This window comes from Canis lupus, chromosome 3, assembly GCF_003254725.2.
Source record: "Canis lupus dingo isolate Sandy chromosome 3, ASM325472v2, whole genome shotgun sequence".
Lineage (NCBI taxonomy): Eukaryota > Metazoa > Chordata > Mammalia > Carnivora > Canidae > Canis > Canis lupus.
In genome coordinates, this window is record NC_064245.1 from 69,928,389 (window position 1) to 69,951,089 (window position 22,701).

The following is a 22,701-nucleotide window of genomic DNA, read 5'->3' on the forward strand; positions in this document are numbered from 1 at the left end:
CGGAGCCCGCGGTGACCCCCCCCCCCCGCAGGCGGCAGCCTCGGCTCTCCCGGAACCATGGTGAAGTTGGGGAACAATTTCGCGGAGAAGGGCACCAAGCAGCCGCTGCTGGAGGATGGCTTCGACACCATCCCCCTGATGACGCCCCTCGATGTCAATCAGCTGCAGTTCCCGCCCCCGGACAAGGTGAGAGCCCCCGCCCCGGCACCCCGCGCCGCCGGGCGCACCCCGAGTCTCGGGCGCGGCCGTGCGCCGGGGCGGGCGGGGGCCCCGGGCGGAGACCGGTCCCGGCAGGGGAGCGCGGTCGGCGACGGGCGCCTCTCGGTGTTCTTGGGAGTCCTGTCACAGAGGGGCCCCTGCCCCGGGCAGCAGGCGGTGAGGGCCTGGGGCGGCCTGGGGCGTGCCCCCCTCGCCCCCCTCGCCGCGGAGACCCCCAGGCTGGACCCCGCCGGGGGCTGGACGCGATCCTCCGCCCCCCGCGCCCCCGGCCGGCCCTGGATGCCGCAGGGTGTCTGCTCTTCCCCGGGCTTCCTTCCTCTCTTTGTTCCTTTGTGAAATCTTCAAGTAAGCGCCCTGCGCGCTGGGTGGGAGTGTAGCCGGGGCCAACCATTCAGCATCCTTTCCCCGAAGTGGGGTTTTCTCTTCTGATTTCAAGAGTCCCTTCTTTTCTCGAGTACAGCATCCGATCAAGTGGTTTCTGCCCATTAAGGATGTTTTCAAGAGTTAGCGTTTACAAAGGTAAATGCAATGATTGAAAGTCTGGAAAATGGTATTGTAGAACTCAAACCTAAAATAATAAACGCGGCGCCCGCTCTGACCACCTTGCTGCTGCTTAAAAACCACCCCGGCCACGACTGAGCTCCTTCTATTCCCCGAAGTGCATTTACATTTATTGTCTCCTTTAGCCCTGGTGAGGAGGTTCTGACTCAGGTCTTTGTCTTTTATTCGGCATGCTGGCGACGGCTGACCACCGGATGGGGATAGGGGAATATCTCCGCCGCGATGCGGCCTTTCCTTCTGGAAGATTCCTGTATTCCCATATGGACCCTTTGACTTAGTCCTCTGGAGTGGTTCCCATCCCTCCAACTCTATTGTCTCCGTTTTGGGTGGGGGGGCGGGGGCAGCAGGTGTTCCAGTTCAGCAAGAGGCCCCGAGGAGCACACCTGTGCACCCGGCCACGTGGGGCCACTCTGGGGCACTGATGGTCCAAAGGAGGCTGGGGGAAGGGCTGGGGCAGGGCTGCCTCCCCCTGTGCAGCCCCTTTCCCTGCTGAGCGGGCTCAGCCCGCTCCACTGCCCCCACCTTCCCCTCCCACCTCAGCCCCAGGCCCAGAGTGGTGGCGGCCTGTGCCAGGAACGCTGTGTCCCGAGGCAGCACCTCTGTCAGGTGACTCCCTCCGCTCAGCCTGAGCCTCCTCTTTTGCTCTCAGTCTGTTCCATTTCTGAATTGTCTGGCTTATACCAGGGAGGGGGCTTTCAGGCAGGTGTGAAATCCTGGCCAACCAATCGGATCACTGAGAAGTAGCCTAGGTAGGTCTGAAAGGTAATGAGTCTCCCGTCCCTGGGAGTGTTCAAACCAAAGGACGGAACTGGCAGGGATGCTCCAGACACAGGAACCAGTGGTTGGGCTAGAAGATTTCTGAGGTCACAGATGAGGAGACGGAGTCTCAGAGAGTTCACAGGATGTGCCCAAGGTCACACGGTTGAAGGCCACAATCCTTACAAACACAGAAGCTTCTGGCAGGGCCTCATGGTCCCTTCTCCTTGGGACAAGACCTCTCTCTCACACAAGACCTCACTTAACCCGAGCAACAGCACTGTGTTGCTCACAGCCAGGGTTCAGGGAGGCGATGTCACCTGCCCCAGTTGATGGGGCTTGTGGGATCAGGTCACGCAGTCAGGGTCATAAGTGGAGTCTGTCCTGAGAATGTGCACTGAGGGCTGAGGTGCTGCAGTGACAGGGGTCACGGAGCTGGCAGCAGCGTCAGGGCCAGTCTCACCTGACGTTTGTTGATGCTTGCAACGTGCCAGGCATTTGTTCATGTGCTTAAATTTCTTTACCGTTATTGCCTCCGATTTACAGATGTGGAAATTGAGGGTCTTGTCCAAGGTCACCCTGCGTGTTAGTGGCAGATGCAGACGAACGCAGGCGGCTGGAGTATTGAGCGGGTTCCCACGGTGCCGAGCGTCGTGTGGATTCCCGTCTGCTCTCTGCAGCCGGGCGAGATCAGCCTTGCTCCCATTTCACGAGCCAGGAGTCTGAGGTTCTGAGTGGCAGGGTGTGTGCTCCATGTCACACAGCTAGTAGGGGACAGTAGGGACTAGAGGACAACAGGGTGATGCACAGAGGCTGCTCCAGAGCCCGGCCGGTACCCAGACTGTCACGCTAGGCGTGCCCCCCCTCAGCGTCGGGAGAGCTGCACACACATCAGGGAATGAAGACGGCAGGTGTGTGATTATGGGTTTTGTGGCCCTTGGACCACTTTTTGGTGGCAGCCAGCATGGGCTGCTTTCTCTCCTGACTCCGGCCTCCTCCGGCTGGCTCCAGGGTCACAGCTCCGTCTGAGAGCCCCTCCCGCGGCCAGCGTGGGGCCGACCATCCTGACTTGCTGGGTGCTGCTAGGTCTGCTCTGGGTGCCCCCGTCACGGAGAGCGGCTGTCTCCCCTGCACCGCGTCCCACCCTCTCTCTCCAGGAGGAGGAGGAGGAGCGTGGTGGCGGCTGGCCTCTGCAGTCCGGCAGCCGCTCCTGGCTCCTGGCACTGCAGTGGAGAGTGGGGACTAGAGAGGTGTGACCCCTTGATGCCTCCCGTGCCGTGGAGACAGAAGAGTAAACCGCCCCTGGCCACAGGCGTGGGGAGGATGGGCTGTGAGCCTCTGAAGCGGGAGGCTGGAGGGTGGGCCGGGGTTCATCGGGAGCCGGTGGGGGGCGCAGGGAAGAGTTAGCCCTGCCGCCTATTAGCTGGGTGGCCTCCGGCCGATGAGCTTCACTTCTCTGGCCCCGAGTTAACCTCATTTTCCTCTGGGGGCTGCTGTCACGGTTACGCATGTGCAGTTTCTCAAAGTCCTGGCAGGGAGATGTCCACACGACAGCTGTCCTCGTCCTTTTTTGTGAAATGCGTGCTGGCGAAACGGTGCCTCGGCCACGGGGGTTCGCCCAGCCGTCCTCTCTGGGCAGGTGTGTGTGCATGCACCTGGCCGCACCCCTGATGCCTCTGCTTCTCTGTTTCCCGGACAAGGTGGTTGTGAAAACGAAGACCGAGTACGAGCCTGACCGCAAGAAGGGCAAAGCACGTCCTCCCAAGATCGCTGAGTTCACCGTCAGCATCACGGAGGGGGTCACCGAGAGGTTTAAGGTGAGTGACCCTGGAGGGGGGCAGCGTTGCTTTCGTGTCCAGGATGGGAAGGCCAGGCTGGCCCCTCGGGTGATGGGCGCGGGATAAGACACCATTTATCTGGCCCAAGAGCCAACCCTGTGGCTTTTAAAATGTCTTCTTTATTTCCTTTGTCTTCCAACATGACCACGTATAACCTTGTGGAGTTTTTTTTTTTTTTAACTTTTTAAGTTTTTTTTTTTTTTTTTAAATTGCGGCACGATTAACATATAGTGTTACATTAGTTTCTGGTGTACAGTGTAGGAGTTGAACGATTCTGTCCCTGACCCAGCGCTTGTCGGGGTAAGTGTGCTCTTCACCCCATTCAAGACTTCACCACCCTCCGCCCCTCCCCTCTAGCAGCCAGCAGTTTGTTCTCCAGGGTTAAGAGTCTCACCTGGTTGTAGAAACAGAGAAAACCCACTCCTAAACTATTTTTTAGACCATGGTCACAGACACATGAAAAATCGCTTCCTAAACTCGGCGATCCCTACCTCACGGGTCCAGGAGGGAAGCAGGCTAACACAAAGGTAAGGCGGCCTACTTACGACCTGCAAGACCCGGGGCCGGGCCCCTGCCTCCTGCCCGCTGAGCTAAGCGAGCCTCCCCACAGGTCAGGACCATCAGGATAACCCATCGTGCAGATGGGAAAGTTGAGGTGCAGAGCAGTCACGGCTACCCATGGCGGTGCCAGGGGAGGAGACCCAGCTCCAGAGCCCTGTGCTCCGCCTCCGCCTTCACCACTCCTGGCACGATCGGGAGGTGTGGGGCTCGGCTGGCCCGTGTGGGCTGTACACTCACTTGTGTAGGGGGATGCCTTGCTTTGGACAGTTTTCTAGGGAGGAACAGCTGCTGGAAGGGGCAGGGTTCCAGCCAGGCAGCGGTAGGGCGTGGGGGGAGCCTTCCCCAACTGTCCCTGTGGTCTCTGAGGATAGAAATAGCTGCACTGGTTGAGGAGCGAGTTACAGTGTTGATCTTCTGGAAGCTTGTTCTTTGAGAGACATGAGAGACTAAAACCGTGGCCCTCATCCAGATTCAAAGGGGTGATTTCAGAGACACCAGTGGGTCGTCCAGACCTTGCAGAGTGGCCGTGTGAGCAGTCTGCTGGTGTCTGGGTGCACAGATGCTTGCACACCCACACGCCCTGCAATTCCTGTTCTGTCTCACGAAAACCCTGTGCACTGGTTCTGCATGTGAAGCCTGCAGAGCTGAGGTGGCTCCGCGGGGTGAGCAGGGAAGCCAGGGTGTGATGTGACTTCAAACCCCTCCTTCCCGTGCTCCAGGCTTCCTCATGGGCTGGAGAAACGCTGTGTAGAGCCTGCCTGGCCAGCAGACCTGTCCGAGTCACAATCTTTCGTGTTTGTGGGGTGTTCACCTGTGTCACTTATCTGCCCTGAGAGCTGGGTCCTACTAGCAGAACCGACTTTCCAGTGGCAGCGTTGAGGTGCAGAGCCCCGCGTCTGTGGTTCCTGCTGGGGGTGTATAGGAATGGTGTGCGGGCTGAGATGCTCTTCGGGTGGCTCCTGGCTCTGTGGTTCATATGTGTCACGGAGTTCATGGCCGGGGCTGGGTTGGATTGACCCAAGGTCAACATCTTTTCTTCTGCTCTGACCAGCCAGCTTAGCGTGTCCTCATCTGCAGCTCGTCGAACGACCTGCACCATCCAGGCTTTGGTGATCACCTCTTGGCTGAGGCAGAGGCAGAGGTGACCTCAATTTCAAGGTCATCAAATCTGTCATTCTGATGGCTGATACCATCTGGATATCTGAGCGTGTCTGGGTTTCTCATTCCTGATTTGACCTTCGCCCTTCTCAGCCCTGGCAGCAAGGCACTTGAACAGCTATCCTTCATCTGTTGAGGCTGTGGTGTACCAGCCCCGCACGCCCCCCCCTGATATTCTAGGCTCCAGGGATACCTTATTTTTGTGGCAGGTATTCCTCATGGGCCCTTTAGAAAAGGCATCCTTACAGACCACAGAGAGAGGCAACCCTCTCCACAGTCTGTCCCCAACCAACAGCCTCCCCCAGCTCCGGTGTCCTTCGTTTGTGTGTCTCCCACACACTCACCTGATACAGGTCCCCAGGGCCCCTGTTCCAGGCATGGGTGACGCATATTGGCCACCAGGGTGCTCGGCAGCCACAGCTGAGCACCTGTGTGGTTACCTGGCTCCAGGTGCCCAGAAGATCTGAGCCTGTCCCTGTGGACCAGGCTCTGGTGGCAGCATCCTGCCGTATCTCTGCTCCCACCTCCCAGGGGAGGGCCAAGAAGGTGATGCATACAGTAGGCGCTCAGTAGGGCGTTGCGTTGCAGTGCGCCCATTCTCCAGGCTTACACAGAAACCGTCCAGGCATGTTCACAAGCTTAGCATCTGTGGCCTCCTTAGGGTTCACCACCACGCCGAAGGGGGCGGCGCTCCCGCTTTTACAGATGAGACTTTGGAGTCTCAGGTAGTCCCTAGGGCTGGTCCTTCAGCCTAGTCCGTGCCTCCTCCGAGGCCAGTGCCTTTTCACCACACAGCCTGCCATACACCTTCCAGCTCCTTCGGTGTGGTGCCAGCTCTGCCGTGAAGCCTTCGGGGATTACCCTCACCCTCCTGGGGTTCCCGCTGTCCTTTGTTAGGAGCAGTAACAGGATGTAAACAGGGAGTGCTCCCTTGAGCCAGACTCGGGGTCAGGCCTGTCAGGCTTCTCATCTCACTTGATCTTGGTAAAAACCTCAGGAAGTGTGCCCCATTGTCTCCGTTTCACAATGGAGGGGAAACCGAGGCAGAGAGCATGACCCTGGGCAGCCTGCACTTGGCTAGGACACTCGAGGCGATGTGGCTGCCCCTGGAGCACATGTTTACATGGGGAGCTCTCCGCTCCGGGCAGCCCATTGTGCTGTTGCCCTCTTGTGCTGCTTTTTCCATTAAAAAATATTTTATTTATTTTAGAGAGGAGAGTGAGTGCAGAGGGAGAGAGAGAATCCCAAGCAGACTCTGCAGTGAATGCAGAGCCCAGCATGGGGCTCGATCTTACCACCCTGAGATCATGACCTGAGCCAAAATCAAGAGTCGGCCGCTCAACCGACTGAGCCTTGTGCTTCTAAGCACAAGGTGCTTCAAACCCAGGTGCCCCTTGTGCTTCTAAGAATCCTTTGCCTTTCTTGATTTGAAAACTCTCCTGGTGACCACTTCCTGGGATCCTGCATCTGCTCCTCGAGCCACACAGAACACAAGTCACCCTCCTTCCCAGCAGTCTTGGGATAGGTGGCAGGCCACACACTTGAGTCTTTTGCAGTGTGAGCCTCATATTCTGGTGTCTTCCTTCCATGTCATGGAGTCCAGGCTCCCCTCTGAGGGGCTGTTCTTGGCTGTGGTTCTCTTCAGGTGTGACCAGGTGTCCTGGTGAGGTCCAGCAGGGTGGCATAGGTCACCGGGTGACTAGCCATGCTGCTGGCCCAGAGTGCGCAGGGACCTGGTGAGATTTCCAGGGTTTGCCTGTGGGACCCTCACTTATTGAGTAAGGCAGCTCCCTATGGAGCCCTCGCCCTAGGCCATATGTGGATGTAAGCCCTTTCCGGGTGTTAACTCACCACTTCCCACCCGGTTGGGCAGACGACCCCCAAGGTCACAGTCAGTAGCAGAGTGTGACCTGAACCGGGTGGCCAGGCCAACCTGACCAGGAGGCCTGCAGGCGTTATGCAGCTGAACACCCTGTGTTCTGTGGGCACATCAGGTTTTGGCTCCAACACCCTTCGGAACAGGGAAGATTTACCTGGTTCCCCATGCACCTGCCGTGGGGCCTGGGAGTGAGAGGTGGCCTCCAGGGCACTGTTGCTCTAAGTGTGCTCTGGGACCACCTGCGTTGGAATCACCTGAAGTTTGATTTTTAACGGAGGGGCCTTGGGAATGTGCACTGTGATGAGCCCTCCAGGTCATACACTAAGTATGTGGCCCTTTGTGGATGGAGACACATTCTAGCCCAGGGGCAGGGCAGGCTCACGAGAGCTGGCACCTTTTGGAAATGCTAAGGGCGTTCACCCTTCTGGAATGTTCTCCCAGCCTTTTATTGCCCAATTATGTGTCTGGCATCTTTGAAAGGAGCACACAATAGGGCACGCTTCTCCTGTAAGGCGGCAGCTGGCCGAGGGTTGGGGAGCGTGTGGGGAAAGGTGGTGTCTGAGATGAACCTGTGACAAGAGGTGGGGAGAAAGGATCTGCCTCCACCTGGCGCCACGCTCGGGGCTCCGTCACAGCTTTGGTCTGGTCAGAACCTCTTCCTCACCCTGCCAGTGACCGGGCCGCTTTTGCGTGGCGCCCAGCCCTGCCGTTCCTCTGTCCTTTTCATTTCCACGTGTGAATTGCAAGGATAAAATCACGTCTTTTCGGCTGTTGAAGCAACAAGTAAATAACGTGTCCCTCTTTGTCTCTAATTTGTGCACTTCAGGAGCAAGAAGCCGGCTGCTCTGCGCCTCCTCTTTATATACCTTTGGATGGCATCCTTGAGACGAGATGTCTTTTTGGATGTTACTTTATGGTTATCACTCGGGGATGAATCTCTTGGCTCCGAGGTTGCTAGGCTGGTTGCTAGGTAACCAGTGATGGGGAGAGGGTTCTGTAAGACTCCGCTGCACTGGGATTGCTGGATGAATCACCCGGCAGCGGCCGAAAGCCTAGGCTTCTGAAGAGGTTAGTGTCAACGAGGAAGAGTGCTCGTTTAATTAATTGGAGGTGTATTTATGCTGAGAATAAACACAGGCTGAGATGTTTCTCAAATTAAGGAAACCTAAACATTTTCCCAGTTGCATGTTCCCACTCACCGGTGCAGAGCCGTGAGTCGGGGTGTGGCTGGGGCTGCTGCTGAACGCTCTCCCCCTATCTCAGATGCTGGAGGGGCCATAGTTAGGCAGATTCAGAGAAGGTTCCAGCCCGGCTCTCCCGAGCCCTTTGTGCTTTATGGCTGCCCTGATGGAGAGCTGGAGAGCTGCTGAAGTTTCTGAGATTCACACACCTCCTCTTTGTGAGTTAAGGGTTTGGGTGAGCAAACTGCACCCCCTCCACCGGGTAGCAGGTTGCCCTCAGGGCCCTGAGAGGGTCTGGGGTGGGCCTGGCACGTGAACAAGTCTTTCGTGGCCCCCCGCAGAACAGGGAGGATGTCCCTGAAGGAGAGACCAAGTTTGTCTGAATGGCCCCCAGCGTCGGCAGTCACTGCTGCAGCGGGGGTGTCCCTCTGCATCCTGTCACAAGTGATTCCGTGGGTGGCTTGTATCTTTTTCTCACATCCTTAATGACCTTGAGCTTCCTCTGCGCCCGTCTGTTTTCCACACTCTCCAGTAATCCCCCGGTGTGTTTCAAGATGCGTCCCTTAAATATTTATGAACGGCAACACCACTTCCTTGGCATCGGCAGCGGGGGCGGTCTTTATGCGGTGGCGGTGGCGCTGGGGATCTGAGAATTGCGGGCGGAATGCAGACCCCCCTGCCGCCGTCAGCGGGGCACCCTGCAGGCTTCAGCCCCACGGTTGGCTGGCCCAGCTGTGGAGTGGGGGCTTCATCCAGAATCCAATAATAAGAGGGTTGAGTCATCTTGGAGATGGGTGTCTGTGCATTCACTTTGTGGGTTACCTAAAATATTTAGTGTTGCACACACTGGAAGATGTCAGAATTCATACTGTTTTTCCAAGATTTTTTTTTTGTTTTTTTTTTTTTACTGCATTACTCAGCAGAAAACACATTTCCTTTCCCCTCCCCCTGACAGGGGGAAGGCCGAGGGAGTTGGAGGAGGAATAACCTAGCTGCCATCGACCCAGGGCCTGCTCAGGCTCTGAGCTTCGTGAGCATTATTCCTTTTCGGCTAGTAACAATCTTGAAGGCTGGTCTTGCTGGCTTCACTCTGTAGGTGGAGAATTAAGGTCAGAGAGGTTAAGGTCAGCCAGCTAACCGGGGGTGGAAGTACAGTTCAGACCCACATCCACTTGACACCCCAGAGCCCACACCAGCAGCTCTTCTACACCAGCAGCTGCGCAGGACCCATGGGATGGCCCTTCCCTGCTTCAGACATCCTGGATCCACCCCAGCTGGGCAGTGACCCCGCCCCAACCCCCACAGAGGCCCCCAGCAGGAGGAGAAGCCCCAGGGCCAGGAAGAGTGGATGGCCCCAACCAGACTCAAATGCCACTGGAGCTCCTCATCTATAAAATGGGGTGTGTGTGTGTAGAGAACTAGTGTGTGGACCAGGGCCTTGTAAGTTGAGTGACTTTGTCATTTATGGCCCAGACTGGGACACTCTGGAGAGGGACAGTGGACACTGTGCATTGGGGATGCAGGGCAGTAACCATCAGCCAGGACTGTCCTAATAAGCACCGAGGAGATACAGCCCCCTCCTTGTAACCTCCTTCTGTAGCTCACCCCGAGGCCCCTGTCCTACTTGGTATCCATCCATTCCTGGCTGTTCTTTCCAGAAAACGTCCCTCTTGCCTCTGGGGCAGGACTGCTGGCGCTTGGACTCTCCCCATCTCGCCAGGGCCCCTGCCAAAGCCTGTGCCTGCCGTGCCTCACCTGTCCGCTCTCCCTTCACCCATTTGTCCTTAGTGTGCTCAAATATGCATTATATAAATTTCCTTATTTTAAAGCATTTAACTCAGTGCCATTTAGTAGTTTTGCGGTGTTGTCCACCCATCACCGCTTTCTGGAGCAGTTCATTGCCCCAGGAGGAGACCCCTCACCCATTAGCAGTCGCTCCCTGTTTCCTCTTCCCATCGACCCCAGGCAACCACTGATGTACTTTGTCTCTGGATGTCCCAGGTGACTGCTGCTTTCACTGAGCGTGTTTCCAAGGGTCATCTGTGCTGTAGCACGGGTCAGTGCTCGTTCCTTTCTCTGGCGGGGTCATACGCAGTTGAATGGCTAGACCCTCTTTTGTTTATCCCTTCATCCATCCATGGACACTTGGGCTGTTTCTGCCTCTTGACTAGTGTGAATAGCACCACCATGAACATTCATGTGCAACTTTTTGTTGGAACCCGTTTTCAGTTCTTCTGGGTAGGTACCCCGGAGTGGAATTGCTGGTTCATGTGGTCATTTTATGTCAGATATAGCGAGGAGCTGCTGTTTCCCGCAGCAGCTGTACCTTCACCCATGCCCACCAGCAATGTCTGAGGCTTCCAGCATCTGCACACACCACCACCACTTGTCACTCTCTGTCTCTTTAATGATGGCCATCCTAGTGGGTGCAAAGCGGTGTCTCATTGTGTTGTTTTTTTTTTTTTTCCATTTTTTTTTTCACTGTGGTTTTGACGTGCATTTCCCTAATGGCTATTGACGTTGAGCATCTGTCCCTATGCCCTGTTGCCTGTTTGTGTATCTTTGGAGAGAGATGTATCCAAGTCCTTTCCCATTTTTAATTGGGTTGTTTTTGTGTTGTTTGGTTGTATTCTGGATACTTCATCCTTGTCTATCATTTGTAGATATTTGCTGCCATTCTATAGGGTGCCTTTTCAGTTGTCTGCTCATGTTCTTTGCACACAATTTTTAAAATTTGAGGGAGAATTTATTTTTTCTTTTGCTGCTTGTATGTTTGGTGTCCTATCTAAGACACCATTGCCAAGTCTGAGGTCATGAAGATTCACCTCTTTGTTTTGTCCTAAGAATTTAATGGCTTTTGCTTTTATATTTAGGTCTTTATTCCATTTTGAGTTAATTTTCATCTACGGTGTGAGGGAAGTGTCAAGCTTCTTTTGCGCGTAGATAGCCAGTTGTCTCAACACCATTTGTTGAAGAGACTTCTTGGCCCATTGAATAGTCTTGGCGACTTGATTAAAAAACCAGTTGATCGTGAACATCAGGTTTTATTTCTGGACTCTGTTCTATTCCATTTATATGGTGATTCATATGCCAGTACCATACTGTTTTAATTATCGTAGCTTTGTAATAAGTGTTGAAATTGGGAAAGATGAGTCCTTTGACTTATTCTTTGTTGTCAAGATTGCTTTGGCTATTCGGGATCCCTTGCAATTTCCACTTCTGCAAAAAAGGCTTTTGGGATTCTGATGGGGATTGCACTGAATCTGCAGATCAGTCTGGAAGTATTCTTGTCTTCACAGTATCAGGTCTTGCAGTCTGTGAACACAGGATGCCTTTCCACTTATTTGGGTCTTCTCTAATTTCCTTTAGCAATCTTTTCTGGTTTGCTGTGTTCAAGTCCCTTCCCTTTTTTACCGGAGGCAGTAAAATATAGCAGTATCAGCACTACCTGTGACTGTCACCAGTGCGGATCACACTGGTGTTTTTCTATCATGCTGCAGCTGGTGCCAGGATCTTGGGAAATGTGTATTCTCCTCCTTCCTTTGAAATCACAACATTTCTAAGATCCCGTTGTTTGATGTGTTAATAAAGAAATATTACATATATATATGAAGACAGAGAAGCAATATATATATAATACCACGAGTGTGATATATACATATCACAAATTTATGTTTTTGCAATATTTTGATGACAGTATTTCAGAATAATTGGTTTCCTGGGCAATCCTATGTATACATAGTGTCCTGTGCACATCAGGTACAATTCTGATAGGGCTTTATAGGCTTTTCTGGCTTCTAGAGAGTCAGTGGCACCGACATGGTGGAAACCCTGCTCTGGTCTCTCCCCTGACCCCTGCTGTTCTGGACCCACACTGTCCCTTAAAGGTCACTGCCCACAGCAGTGGGGTCTGGGCCCCAAGGGCCGTCGTGAAGCCCATGCTGGAGGACAGGGCAGTGTGTACAACTCCTGCACAGCAACTGTAATTTCTTCCCACTGTCTCCTGCTTCAAAGCTTTTATTGACAGCTGCACAAAAGTGATACAAATTTTTGGATTATGTAGAATCTGCTTTCTCTCCTCTCTCTCTCACACATACACACAGATCGATGGCAAACATGTGTCCTTCAGCCAACTGGCAACACCTCCCTGTGTGGCAAGAAATGGGAATTTGTCACCAAGGGGCAGCTGCCTCCTGGAATCCTACAGTGCCCAGGAACTGTCTGGGTTCCTATTTCTTGATGTGGCAGACAGGGACCTGTGGCACCTGGCTTGTGTCACCTCCTGCAGGATGTGTGATGTCCCTTTATCCCTTCATCCATCCATGGACACTTGGGCTGTTTCTGCCTCTTGACTAGTGTGAATAGCACCACCATGAACATTCATGTGCAACTTTTTGTTGGAACCCGTTGAATGCACCACATTCCTTGATGCCTAGGGGCTTTGGCCCAGCCTTCTTCCTCTGAGAACACCCCTTCCTCCCTTACTGCTCTGATGAGCTCCTCCTTCTCTAAGACCCAGACATCCCCCCCTCCAAGTCTTTCCAGCACAGGAGGGGGTCTTCAACTCCCCACCAACCACCGCGGAGTTGTGAGGAGTTAACACCTTGCAGCACAGACCAGGGCTGATGCTGTGGGGCCAAGGACATGCCAAGGTGGCCACTGTTTTGTCTTGAGAATGTCCATGGGCCATTGGGGATTCCATCGATGGAAGAAGGCAGGGCCCTGGGCTCTGGGACATTTTTTGCTTTTTGCCCTTATAGGCCCCTTCCTCCTTAAAAAAAAAAAAAAAAAAAAAAAAAAAATTAAAAAGTGAAAGAAAAAAAGACGTTATTTCAGGATTGCCTTGGCCTAAAGAAGAATATAATCCAGACTGGATTCATTATTATATAATTATTTCTGGCTTTCCAACAAAATTAAAAACCATTTTTGTGGGTTGCTGAAAGCATGATAGGCCCCAGCTCTGGGCCTCGTGTGCCCAGTAGGGACAGTGGCTCTGAAAGATTGGCCCTGCTTCTAAGGAGGTGCCCTTCTCCAACCCAGGGGGCTCCCTGGCCTCGGGGCTCACAGCCCCCCTGAGAGCACAGATAGGGGCAGGCACCCGCTGTCAACCCAGGCGCTCCAGGCCCCCAGGAGCCCATGGGGGAGCAGCAGGCCCGGGTCCCGCCTCCTTCCTGTGTCTGATCCTTTGCTTAATAAAACCCAGACAGACTGGCACCTCTGCAAACTGAATTTATGTTCCATTTGAGGAGGAGACGCTATGAGTTGGCTTCAGGTACCCGAGGGCTGCTCTGTAAGTGCTCACTGAGAAGATGGAGATGGGCTGCCTGCCAACTGGATCCATTCACTTCCTCACTCCCGCAGTGGGCCCTGGGGAGGTGGGCTCAAGAGGAGGCCAGTTAGCTCCCCAGGGCATCTGTAACTAAGTATCCCTGCCTGAGTGGCTCAGAACAACACACATTTATTCTGTGTCAGTTCTGGGGGTTCAGAAGCCCTGAATCAGTGTCACTGGGCTACACTGAGGTGTTGGCAGGTGCTCCTCTGAGGGCTCCAGGGAAGGATCAGTTTCCTGGCCTCCTTGAGCTTCTCATGGTCTCCACATTCCTTGGCTCGTGGCCCCTTCCTCTATCTGTAGCCCAGCATCCTCCAGTCTCTGCTCCATCTCCTCTGTCTTCCTCTTTTTTTTTTTTTTTAAAGATTTTATTTTATAGAGTAGGGGGAGAAGCAGAGGGAGAGGGACAAGCAGACTCCACCCTGAGTGCAGAGCCCAATGTAGGGCTTGAGCCCACGACCCTGAGATGATGACCTGAGCCGAAGTCAGGAGTCAGACACTTAACTGGGCCTGAGCACCCCAGGCACCCCCTCGGCCTCCCTCTTGTAAGGCCCCCTGGAAGATCACTTGGGCCCACTTGGATAATCTAGGAGGCCTTCCCATCTCTAGACTTTGATTTTATTCCATCTGCAGAGTCACTTTTTGCACATTAGGCAAAGGACTTGGATGTCAGGACCTGGATGTCTTTAGGAGACACTACTCAGCTAACCCAGCCTCAGGTTGGTCACCTACGTGGCTGAGCCTCAGTGTCCCCAAGTGTAAAATACAGTCAGTAGTATTGCCTTCGGATGCTGTCGTGAGTACACAATTGTATTTAAACTGCCAGTCACAGCAGAGAGCGTGGTGGAAGTCTCTGGAGCTACTCATAATAGGGTATTTTGGCATAAGGTTGCCAAGGTTGGGGTGGGAGCTCAGTAGCTCCCAGCCTCCAGGAGTTCCATGCAGAAAGGGATCCTCCTTTTACCCCATGGTCCTCAGCTTAGGTTGTGTAAGGAAGTGTCTGGAAAGTTTTAAATAATAGCAAGGCCTGGATGTTGCTCCCAGTCTTCTGCTGCCAGTGCTGCAGGTGGGGCCCCCTTGTTGGGATCCCAGGAGCTCCTGGGTTTCTAACACACAGCCTCTTGGTGGTGGAGCCCCTTAATTGTGCCGAGGCTGGGTCACCACACATGACTGCTGCTTCTCTTCTTGCGCGTGCCCTGGGGCTCCTAGCGCCACTGCGTGTCTTGTTGGCTCAGCTTGAAGGTGTGGTCTTCTCAGTGCCAGGGCCTCTGTCATATGTAAAGGTGACAGATGTGGTGCCCTCCGAGGACCCGCCATGCCCCAGGGTAGCAACATTGTGTGGGAATGGGCTTCACATTGTGTAGCAAAGGCTTACCCTGCACCCCTGGGTGCAGCATGCATCTCCTGGGCTCCTCACTGTACACCTGGGTGCTGGGCTGGTGTGCCCATTTCCTGGTAGAGAGAGAACCAGAGGTCAGGGTGTGGATGCCCTTCCCAGGGTCACTGTTGTATGTGGGCCAAGCAGGCCTGGAACCTAGGGCTCTTGACATTCACTTGGGCAGTGAGTGGCTGATTTGTTTTCTAGTCAGCATACTCTGGGATTGGTTGAGAGATGGGGCCATGGGTGGTTGGGGCTGTCCAGGATGCTTCTAGTCAGGGTCTATCAACATAGAGAAAGTCTGAAGGATGCTCCCAGTAAAGAGGTATGTTTGGCTAGGTAATTTCACACTTTTTTCTGGAATATTCCTAGTTGTCTCATGGGAGATGGGAAGGCTGTGAAACTCTCCAAGATGGGACACGCTTTTATTTCACTTCAATTGAACTGGGAAATAATAAATGCTGGGTTATGTGGTAATTGCATGTACTCTTGGCATTGGGAGAGGCTGGGATGTTCCAGAGCCTTCCTGGAGGCAGTGGGCCTGGCCAGGGCTCTGAACGGCAGGGCAGAAAGGTGGTGCAGTCTGGCCTTCTGGGAAAGGACAAGGATGACAGTAGATGGAGAACACCTGTAGGGGAGGCAAGCCAGCCCTGAGCCCTCCTGAAAGAGCTCTGGCATTTGGGGCTGTGGGAGCTCACTCAGGGCTGCTGTAACACTGTCAGGGCCTTAACCAGCAGAAAGTGATGTTCTCACAGTTCCAAAGGTCAACAGGCTGTGCTCCCTTTAAAGCCTGGAGGGAAGTCCTTCCTCACCTCTTCCTGGTTTCTGGTGGCAGCTGGTGACTCTGGCATTCCTTGGCTTGCAGATGCATCCCTCAACCCTCCATCTTCACAAGGTTCTCCATGTGTGGGCCTCTTGTGTCCAAATTTCTCCTTTGTATGAGGACACAGTCAGATTAGGACCCACCCTAATTACCTCAATTTAAACACATCTGCAAAGACCCTATTTCCAAATATGGTCACATTCAAAGGTATAGGGCTTCCATATTTTGGGGAGGGGGAGAAACAGTATAACCCATAACGGGCCTAGTGCATGAGGCTGACATCTCTTCAAACCTTCTAACCCTAGTCATTCTCCTGATGAACATGTAAGAGCATGAGGCTTTATGTTCCTCTCTAGAGAGGAGATATGCAGGTGATCTGCTTAGGTACACAGTTGGCAGATGGCAGAGATGGGGTCCAATTCTGAGCCAGCTGGGGATCTTTCTGGAAAGGCCCACAGCTATCTCCTCAGGCCATGATAACCACAGGGGTGCACTATGCCACACGGTGAATAGGAGACCCACATTTCTCTTCCCACCACAGGGCATTTCCCAGGTCTGAGCAGACTCTGGGGCTCAGGAGAGGCTTAGGGTTTGCAGAGGTGTGTGTGTGGGGGAAGAGTGGGGCCAGCCTGCAGGGGAAGGGCTTTGCCACACCAGACACCCCCTCTTAACTGTCCGTGGATTTCTTTCTTTGCCTCCCTCCCCTGACTATTCCAGGAACTGTCATGTTCTCTTTTCTTGGTTCTGTGAGCTCCTCTGTCATCAGGCCCGGGAATCCTGGATGAAAGGCCCAGGCCAGGTTCCAGGAGGAGAGCCCCAGAGGAAGTGGTTCCCACAACCCTGCCGAGAGACTGGGCTTATTTTTAAACCTAAACAGATGGGATGCGGTGAACCAAACAGGCGTGGTTTCCGTATTCAAGGGAGAGTTTTAAGAATGCCCTAGGATATGAGATGGGGGTGTGTGTGTGTGTGTATTGAGAATTGTTTGACATCTACCATTATGGTAATTTCAGCTTTGTAACACTAAGACTCAATATAAAAATTGGATTGTTTGGGTTTTTGCTATTGAGTTGTAGGACTTCTTCATGTATTTTGGATTTTAAGCCCTTTTCAGATCCACAGTGGTTGTAAATACTTTCCCCCACTCAGGAGGTCAGCTTTTCCATTCGTTGATGGTTTCCTTTGTGGTCTCCTTTTTAGTTTGATGTCCCACATGTCAATTTTTGCTTGTGTTCCTTTGCTTTTGGTGTCAGATTAAAGAAATCATTGCCAAGACCGATGTCAAGGGGCTTAACTACCTGTTTTCTTCTAGGAGTTTTATGATTTCAGGTCCTTTGTTTAAGTCTTTCTTTAATTGCATTTGAGTTAGTTTTTGTACATTGTGTGAGAAAGTGGTCCAGTTTCACTCTTGGGCGTGTGGCTGTCCACTTTTCCCAGTACCAGTTATTGAAGAGACTGTCCTTTCCCCATTCTTGGCTCCTTTGTCATAAATTAATTGACCAAAAATGTGTGGGTTTATTTCTGGGTTCTCATTTTATGTCAGTAATGTACTGTTTTGATTGCTATAGCTTTGTAACACAGTTTGAAATCAGGGAGCACTAGGCCTCCAGATTTGTTGTTCTTTCTCAGGATTGCTCTGGCTGTTTGGGGTCTTTTTATGGTTCCATACAAATTTGAAGGCTGTTCTAGTTCTGGGAAAAATGCCATTGGAATTCTGATAGGGTTTGCACTGAATCTGTAGATTGCTTTGGGCAGAATGGATATGTGAACGGTGTTCTTCTAATCTATGAACACAGAATATCTTTCCATTATTTGTGTCTTCTTCAAGTTCCCTCATCAATGTCTTTTTTTTTTTTTTAAAGATTTATTTATTTATGAGAGACAGAGCGAGAGAGAGAGAGAGACACGCAGGCAGAGACACAGACAGAGGGAGAAGCAGGCTCCATGCAGGGAGCCTGATGTGGGACTTGATCCCGGGTCTCCAGGATCACACCGGGCTGCAGGCAGCGCTAAACCGCTGCGCCACCGGGGCCGCCCCTCTCATCAATGCCTTAACAGTTTTCAGCATGCAGGTCTTCCAACTTCCCTGGTTAAATCTATTTATAGAATTTCTTTTAGATGCAATTATAGATGGGATTGTTTTCTCTTTTTGATAGTTTGCTATTCTTGTATAGAAACCCTGCACATTTTTGCCTATTGATTTTTGTGTCCTACAACGACCAAATTTGAATAGTTCTGAGAGTCATTTGGCGCAGTCTTTAGGGTTTTCTATACGTAATACCATGCCATCATGCAAATAGGGACAGTTTTACTTCTTCCTTTCCAATGTGGATGCCTTTTATTTTTTGTAATGCTCTGGCTCAGACTTCCAGTCCGATGGTGAACAGAAGTGGCTAGTGGGCATCCTTGTCTTGTTCCCAAACTTAGAAAGCTTTCAGCTTTTCACCATTATGCTGTTAAGCTGTGGGTTTGTCCTAAATGGCCTTTATTATGTTGATACATTTCCTCTGTACCCATTTTGTTTTTATCATAAATGGATGTTGAATTTTGTCAAATGCTTTTTCAGCATCTCTTGAAGTTGATCACCTGTTTTTATCCTTCTTTTTATTCATGTAACATATCATTGATGTGCCAGTGTTGAACCAACCTTGCATCCTGGAATGAATCTCATTTTATTATGGTGTATGATCCTTTTAATGTATGACTGAATTCAGTTTGCTAATATTTTCTTGAGATACTCTAATAGGGCTTCTTAACCTGTTGTGTGCCATGGGCCTCTTTTTGGAATAGCCTTTTCAAATGTCTAAAATAAAATACAAAGGGTTGTGGGACACCTTGCTGGCTGAGTCAGTTAAGCATCCTACTCTTGGTCTCATCATTGGGAGATCAAGCCCCATGTTGGGCTTCATGCTGGGCATTGAGCCTACTTAAAAAAAATACAAAGGGTTATGAAGGAAACCAGTTAAGTTAAAGATAGCTCTTCCCAAAGACCACTCTGGGAAAGACAGCCCTGCTGCTCTGGACTGTTCAGAGAGCCCCTGAAGTTGCCCTTGCTGCCCCAGGGCCTGCTAGCGGTAGCTGGGTCCTAGGCAGGGCAGATTTGGGTAAGCAGTAGCCCGGGTGAGTGTGGGGAGGTGGCTTGGGTAGGACAGGGCAGTAGGTGTGAGGGAGGCTGCGTGGCCTGGGCTGGGAGCCCAGCTCTGCATTTGCCAGCTATGTGACCTGAGTGAGGGTAGGAGTGACAGTGTAAGTTACAGCAACAAGAGCAAATACTTCCTTCCTCAGTGTGTACTTGCGCCCAGGTGCTGTCCTCAGGAGGATCCCATTGAGTCTTTGGCCCTTCTACTCACCCTGGGAGCTGGGTCCTTCTGTTGCCACTGGCAGGCAGGAGCCTGACCCAGAGTAGCTGAGCAACTTGCCCAGAGCCTGCCTGCCCATCCCCAGTATCGGCACCAGCAAGGCTGCCACTCTTGTTGAAAGCCTGAGGGTTCCAGCTGCTGCCTCTGCTGCCATATGGCCCTGGGGCTGCGGCCCCCTCTCCTTCCTCATAGATTTGACCTCTGCAGTCTCCCTGGGCCGTCTGGGGTTGTGTTCTTGCCGTGTACCATAGCTGCCACCAGAATCCAGTGGTGCCTTTCCTCTGGGCACTTGGGGGCCCCAAAGCATCTGTGACTTCATCTGTGTCCCTGTGTCAGGCGTGGGCTCCATATGCAGTATAGGCTGTCCAGGCAGACTGGAGTCTCTCTGGCCCTTAGAGAGCGTGACAGCCCTGACAGTCCAGGTTGTGTCACAAGGTCACAGAATATAGGGACGGGGAGGAAGAGCCTCATGGGATGTGATTCAGAGACTTCTTGCCTGCCTGGGGCCTCAAGGGGCATCCCTGGGCAAGGGGAACAGGGGATATGTCACCTGGCTGCAGTGAGCATTAGCTGGGGAGTGATGGGGAGGCAGGTGGCCAGGGTGGGCGTGAGAGATAGGGGAGAGTCTGGGTGTTCGTGGGCCCCAGGGTGCACGGGTCACCTGGAGTGTGTCAAGTGCCAGCATGGTGTCAGGAAAGGAGGGTGCTCCAGGTGGGGCCAGCCCCAGCATGGCAGGCTGTGTGCTTCACTTCTAAGGCCCCACAGTGCCCTGGGCCAGTGCTCCCAGCTGCCACGATGCAGGCCTGGCCTCTGGGGAGGGGACACAACTGAGCATGCAGGAGACGTGAGGGCAGAGGTGATGGGGACCCAGGAGACATCTGGGCTGATGCATCACCTCTGTGATCCCACACCCGTGACTCCATCAGGTTTCCAAGTGTCCATGATGCCCAATTGTGTCTGTAGCCCCAGGTCCTCACGCAGGGCCCGGAACACCAAAAGTAGGCCATTTACCATAAAGGTAGCAAGTGCCTGTGGTGAGAAAGAAAAGCGATACAAAAAGTTGTCCAGTGACAAGTGATCTGCTCTGCCGTCCCTGGCAGCCGCCTGGGGGCTCTTGTGCGGGTCTCTCTCCAGAGACAGCCTCTGTGTGCACCAGTGCACGTCCGTGTGTCCATCTGGCTGCCCCCACACGGGGTCTCAGCAGCCACCCTGATGGGCCCCGCCTCTGCCCACAGGTCTCCGTGCTGGTGCTCTTTGCCCTGGCCTTCCTCACCTGTGTCGTCTTCCTGGTCGTCTACAAGGTGTACAAGTATGACCGTGCCTGCCCGGATGGGTTCGTCCTCAAGGTAAGTAAAGCTCCGCCTCCCTGAGGTCGCCAGATGCCCCCACGGAGGGACAGGCACTAGAGCAGCAGGGACTCTATGCAAGGGTGCAGGGAAGGGAGGCAAGGAATTGAACTGACCTCAACCCAGGGGGGTGGGGGTGTGGAGCACCAAGGAGGAGGCTTGTGGGGGGTTGGGGGAAACTGACCGCAGGGCTGGGCACACACCCCACACTCCTGCCTGCGTGTCCCTTGGCCCTCGGCCCCCGCTCTGCCCGGCACCCACTTGGCTGGGCTCTCCATGCACGTGGAAATGCTTGCTTTGCTGTGATGCTTCGCCTTCCAGAAAGCCTGCAAGTGGCACATAAGCATACACAGGGAACAAGAGGACTGAGTGACAACAAAGGGCGAGAAGAAGGGAGAAGAGGTGAAGCAGGAGCTAGTAAAACGGATTTGTACCCATTTCCCACACACTCAGCACCTGGGCCCCACATCGGGTTCTGAGCTCTCCAGAGCCAGTGTGAAGAGGGAAAGGGATCGTTTCCAGGATCTGGTGTTGCCGAAGTGAACGCAGGAGAAGCCCACGCCGAGAACACGCAAGGACGGGCGCGGCTTGTCAGCTGTCACCGGGTGGCTTTGCTTTGGTTTTTGCTGATGGGCGGGATGCAGAGCCCTGGCTTGAGTGGGCAGGCAGAGCCAGAAGCCACGTTTCCTGGCACACTGCACTGTACGTAACGCTTCTGAGCCTCCAGCCCTCCTCTGCTCGGCAAGCACACTGCCTGCGGAGTGCCAGTCGCAGCCGCTGCTCCTCCAGGTGCTGGAACCCAGCCAGGACCCAGTCAGGTGAAGATCCCCACCTTTGGGAAGCTCCCTGCTGGTCTCCAAAGAAACGTGAAGTCGGTCGTATACTGCGTTTGTTTACAAGCAGTGGAAAACAGAAGAGGAAAGCAGGGTTGGGGACTGCAGCTGCTAACAGGGTGGTCAAGTTTGAGCAAAGCTCATAGGAGGCCAGTGAGGACCTATGTGTGGGGGCGGGGGGGCGGGGGGGGAAACCTGGGGAACCCCCCTTACCCCTTCCACAAATCCGTTCAATCCCCCCTGGACAGGCTTGCAGAGGATATGCTCTGTTTGCGAGCTCAGGAGTCACCACAGTTTAAAGGCCAGCCCCAAGGGTTTGGGGGCTTTGAGGCCAGGGCGAGGCTGGGAAGGGAAGGGTTGGCCTTGACGGAGCAAGCCCAATAGCAGACACTGGAGACTGGCAGGTTCAAACCAGGCCGGCTGGGGGAGTGGCAGTGCACACAGGTGATAGCAGGACAGTGCCTGTATGGTCAGCCTGGAGGACTGGGAGCTGTGGGAGGTGAGCCAGCTACGGCCGGACGGTGCCACACTTCATGTGCCAGGCAAAGGGACATGATGGGACGGCCACTCAGTGGCCCGGGGAGGCTGGAAGTTTGGTGACATGGCCCAGGAGGCTGCTGCAGGGGGCCTGGGGAGAGACCAGGGTCCAGCCTGGTCAGGGTGCTGGGGATGGAGACTGGGTGGGGGACACAAGAGGGGAGGACCTGGTCCAGAGCCTGGTGACACAGAGGGGCTGACGTCATAGAGAGGAAGCAAAGCAGACGCGGCAGCGGTGCCCTGATGGGAACCGGGTGTGCAGAGGACAGCTTCCTGGGGACTGGACAGACTGCTCACAAACAACTGGGGCCAGCAGCTCCTGGTCATCGGGGGGCAGGGTTTGCGTCTGGGCTCTCTGGGCCAGGACAAGCTGGCTGCATGGAGGGGAGAGGGGTAGGCCAAAACCACCTGGCCTGGCCTGCAAGACCTATTGTGCTAGAAAGCCAGGTCCCGGCAAGTGGAGTCCGAGAGAGGAAGCTCTGGTTCTCGGAGTCCTTCAGGGAAGGGGGCAGGTATCTGCGTGTGCAGAAGGCTCTGTGGGTGAGCCTGCTGCCCAGGCAGCCTGGGGAATGGAGTCCAGTGATTGTTCTGTAGGTGTGTCTCCTGGGACTTTGGCATTTTCCACTGGCCTTTCCGTGAAATCGGGGGCAGGTGTCCTTCCCGGAAAACATAGATGAACGACTAGGGAGCTGCCAGCCTGTACCTAAGTGCGCTCGGCTAAAGCTGGGGGGGAGGGGTGTGTGTGCCAGAGTCCCCCCCCCCCACGTTTGTGCACGTGCAGGTCACACCAGACCCTGACAGTTTACGGTTTGCACACGCTCCCAGAAACCTCACAGGCATATACCATTAGCCCCCCACTGTACCAGTGGGAGGGACGCAGTACAGACTCGATGGTCATTGTGTCCAAGGTCACACCCTGTGGCTCATTCATATATATTTAGCA

The 22,701-nt window shown here is 53.7% G+C and overlaps 1 protein-coding gene across 2 annotated transcripts in view; it reads left to right on the forward strand.

Moving 5' to 3' along the window:
* Positions 1-22,701, forward strand: part of NSG1 (neuronal vesicle trafficking associated 1) — a 28,975-nt gene that overhangs the window by 329 nt on the left and 5,945 nt on the right. For both annotated transcript variants that reach the window (XM_025437671.3, XM_025437672.3), the window contains exons 2-4: positions 32-186; positions 3,237-3,353; positions 20,278-20,388. In XM_025437671.3, coding sequence (XP_025293456.1) covers positions 58-186; positions 3,237-3,353; positions 20,278-20,388 — 357 coding nt within the window. In that variant the 5' untranslated portion in view covers positions 32-57. The remainder of the gene's footprint in view (positions 1-31; positions 187-3,236; positions 3,354-20,277; positions 20,389-22,701) is intronic.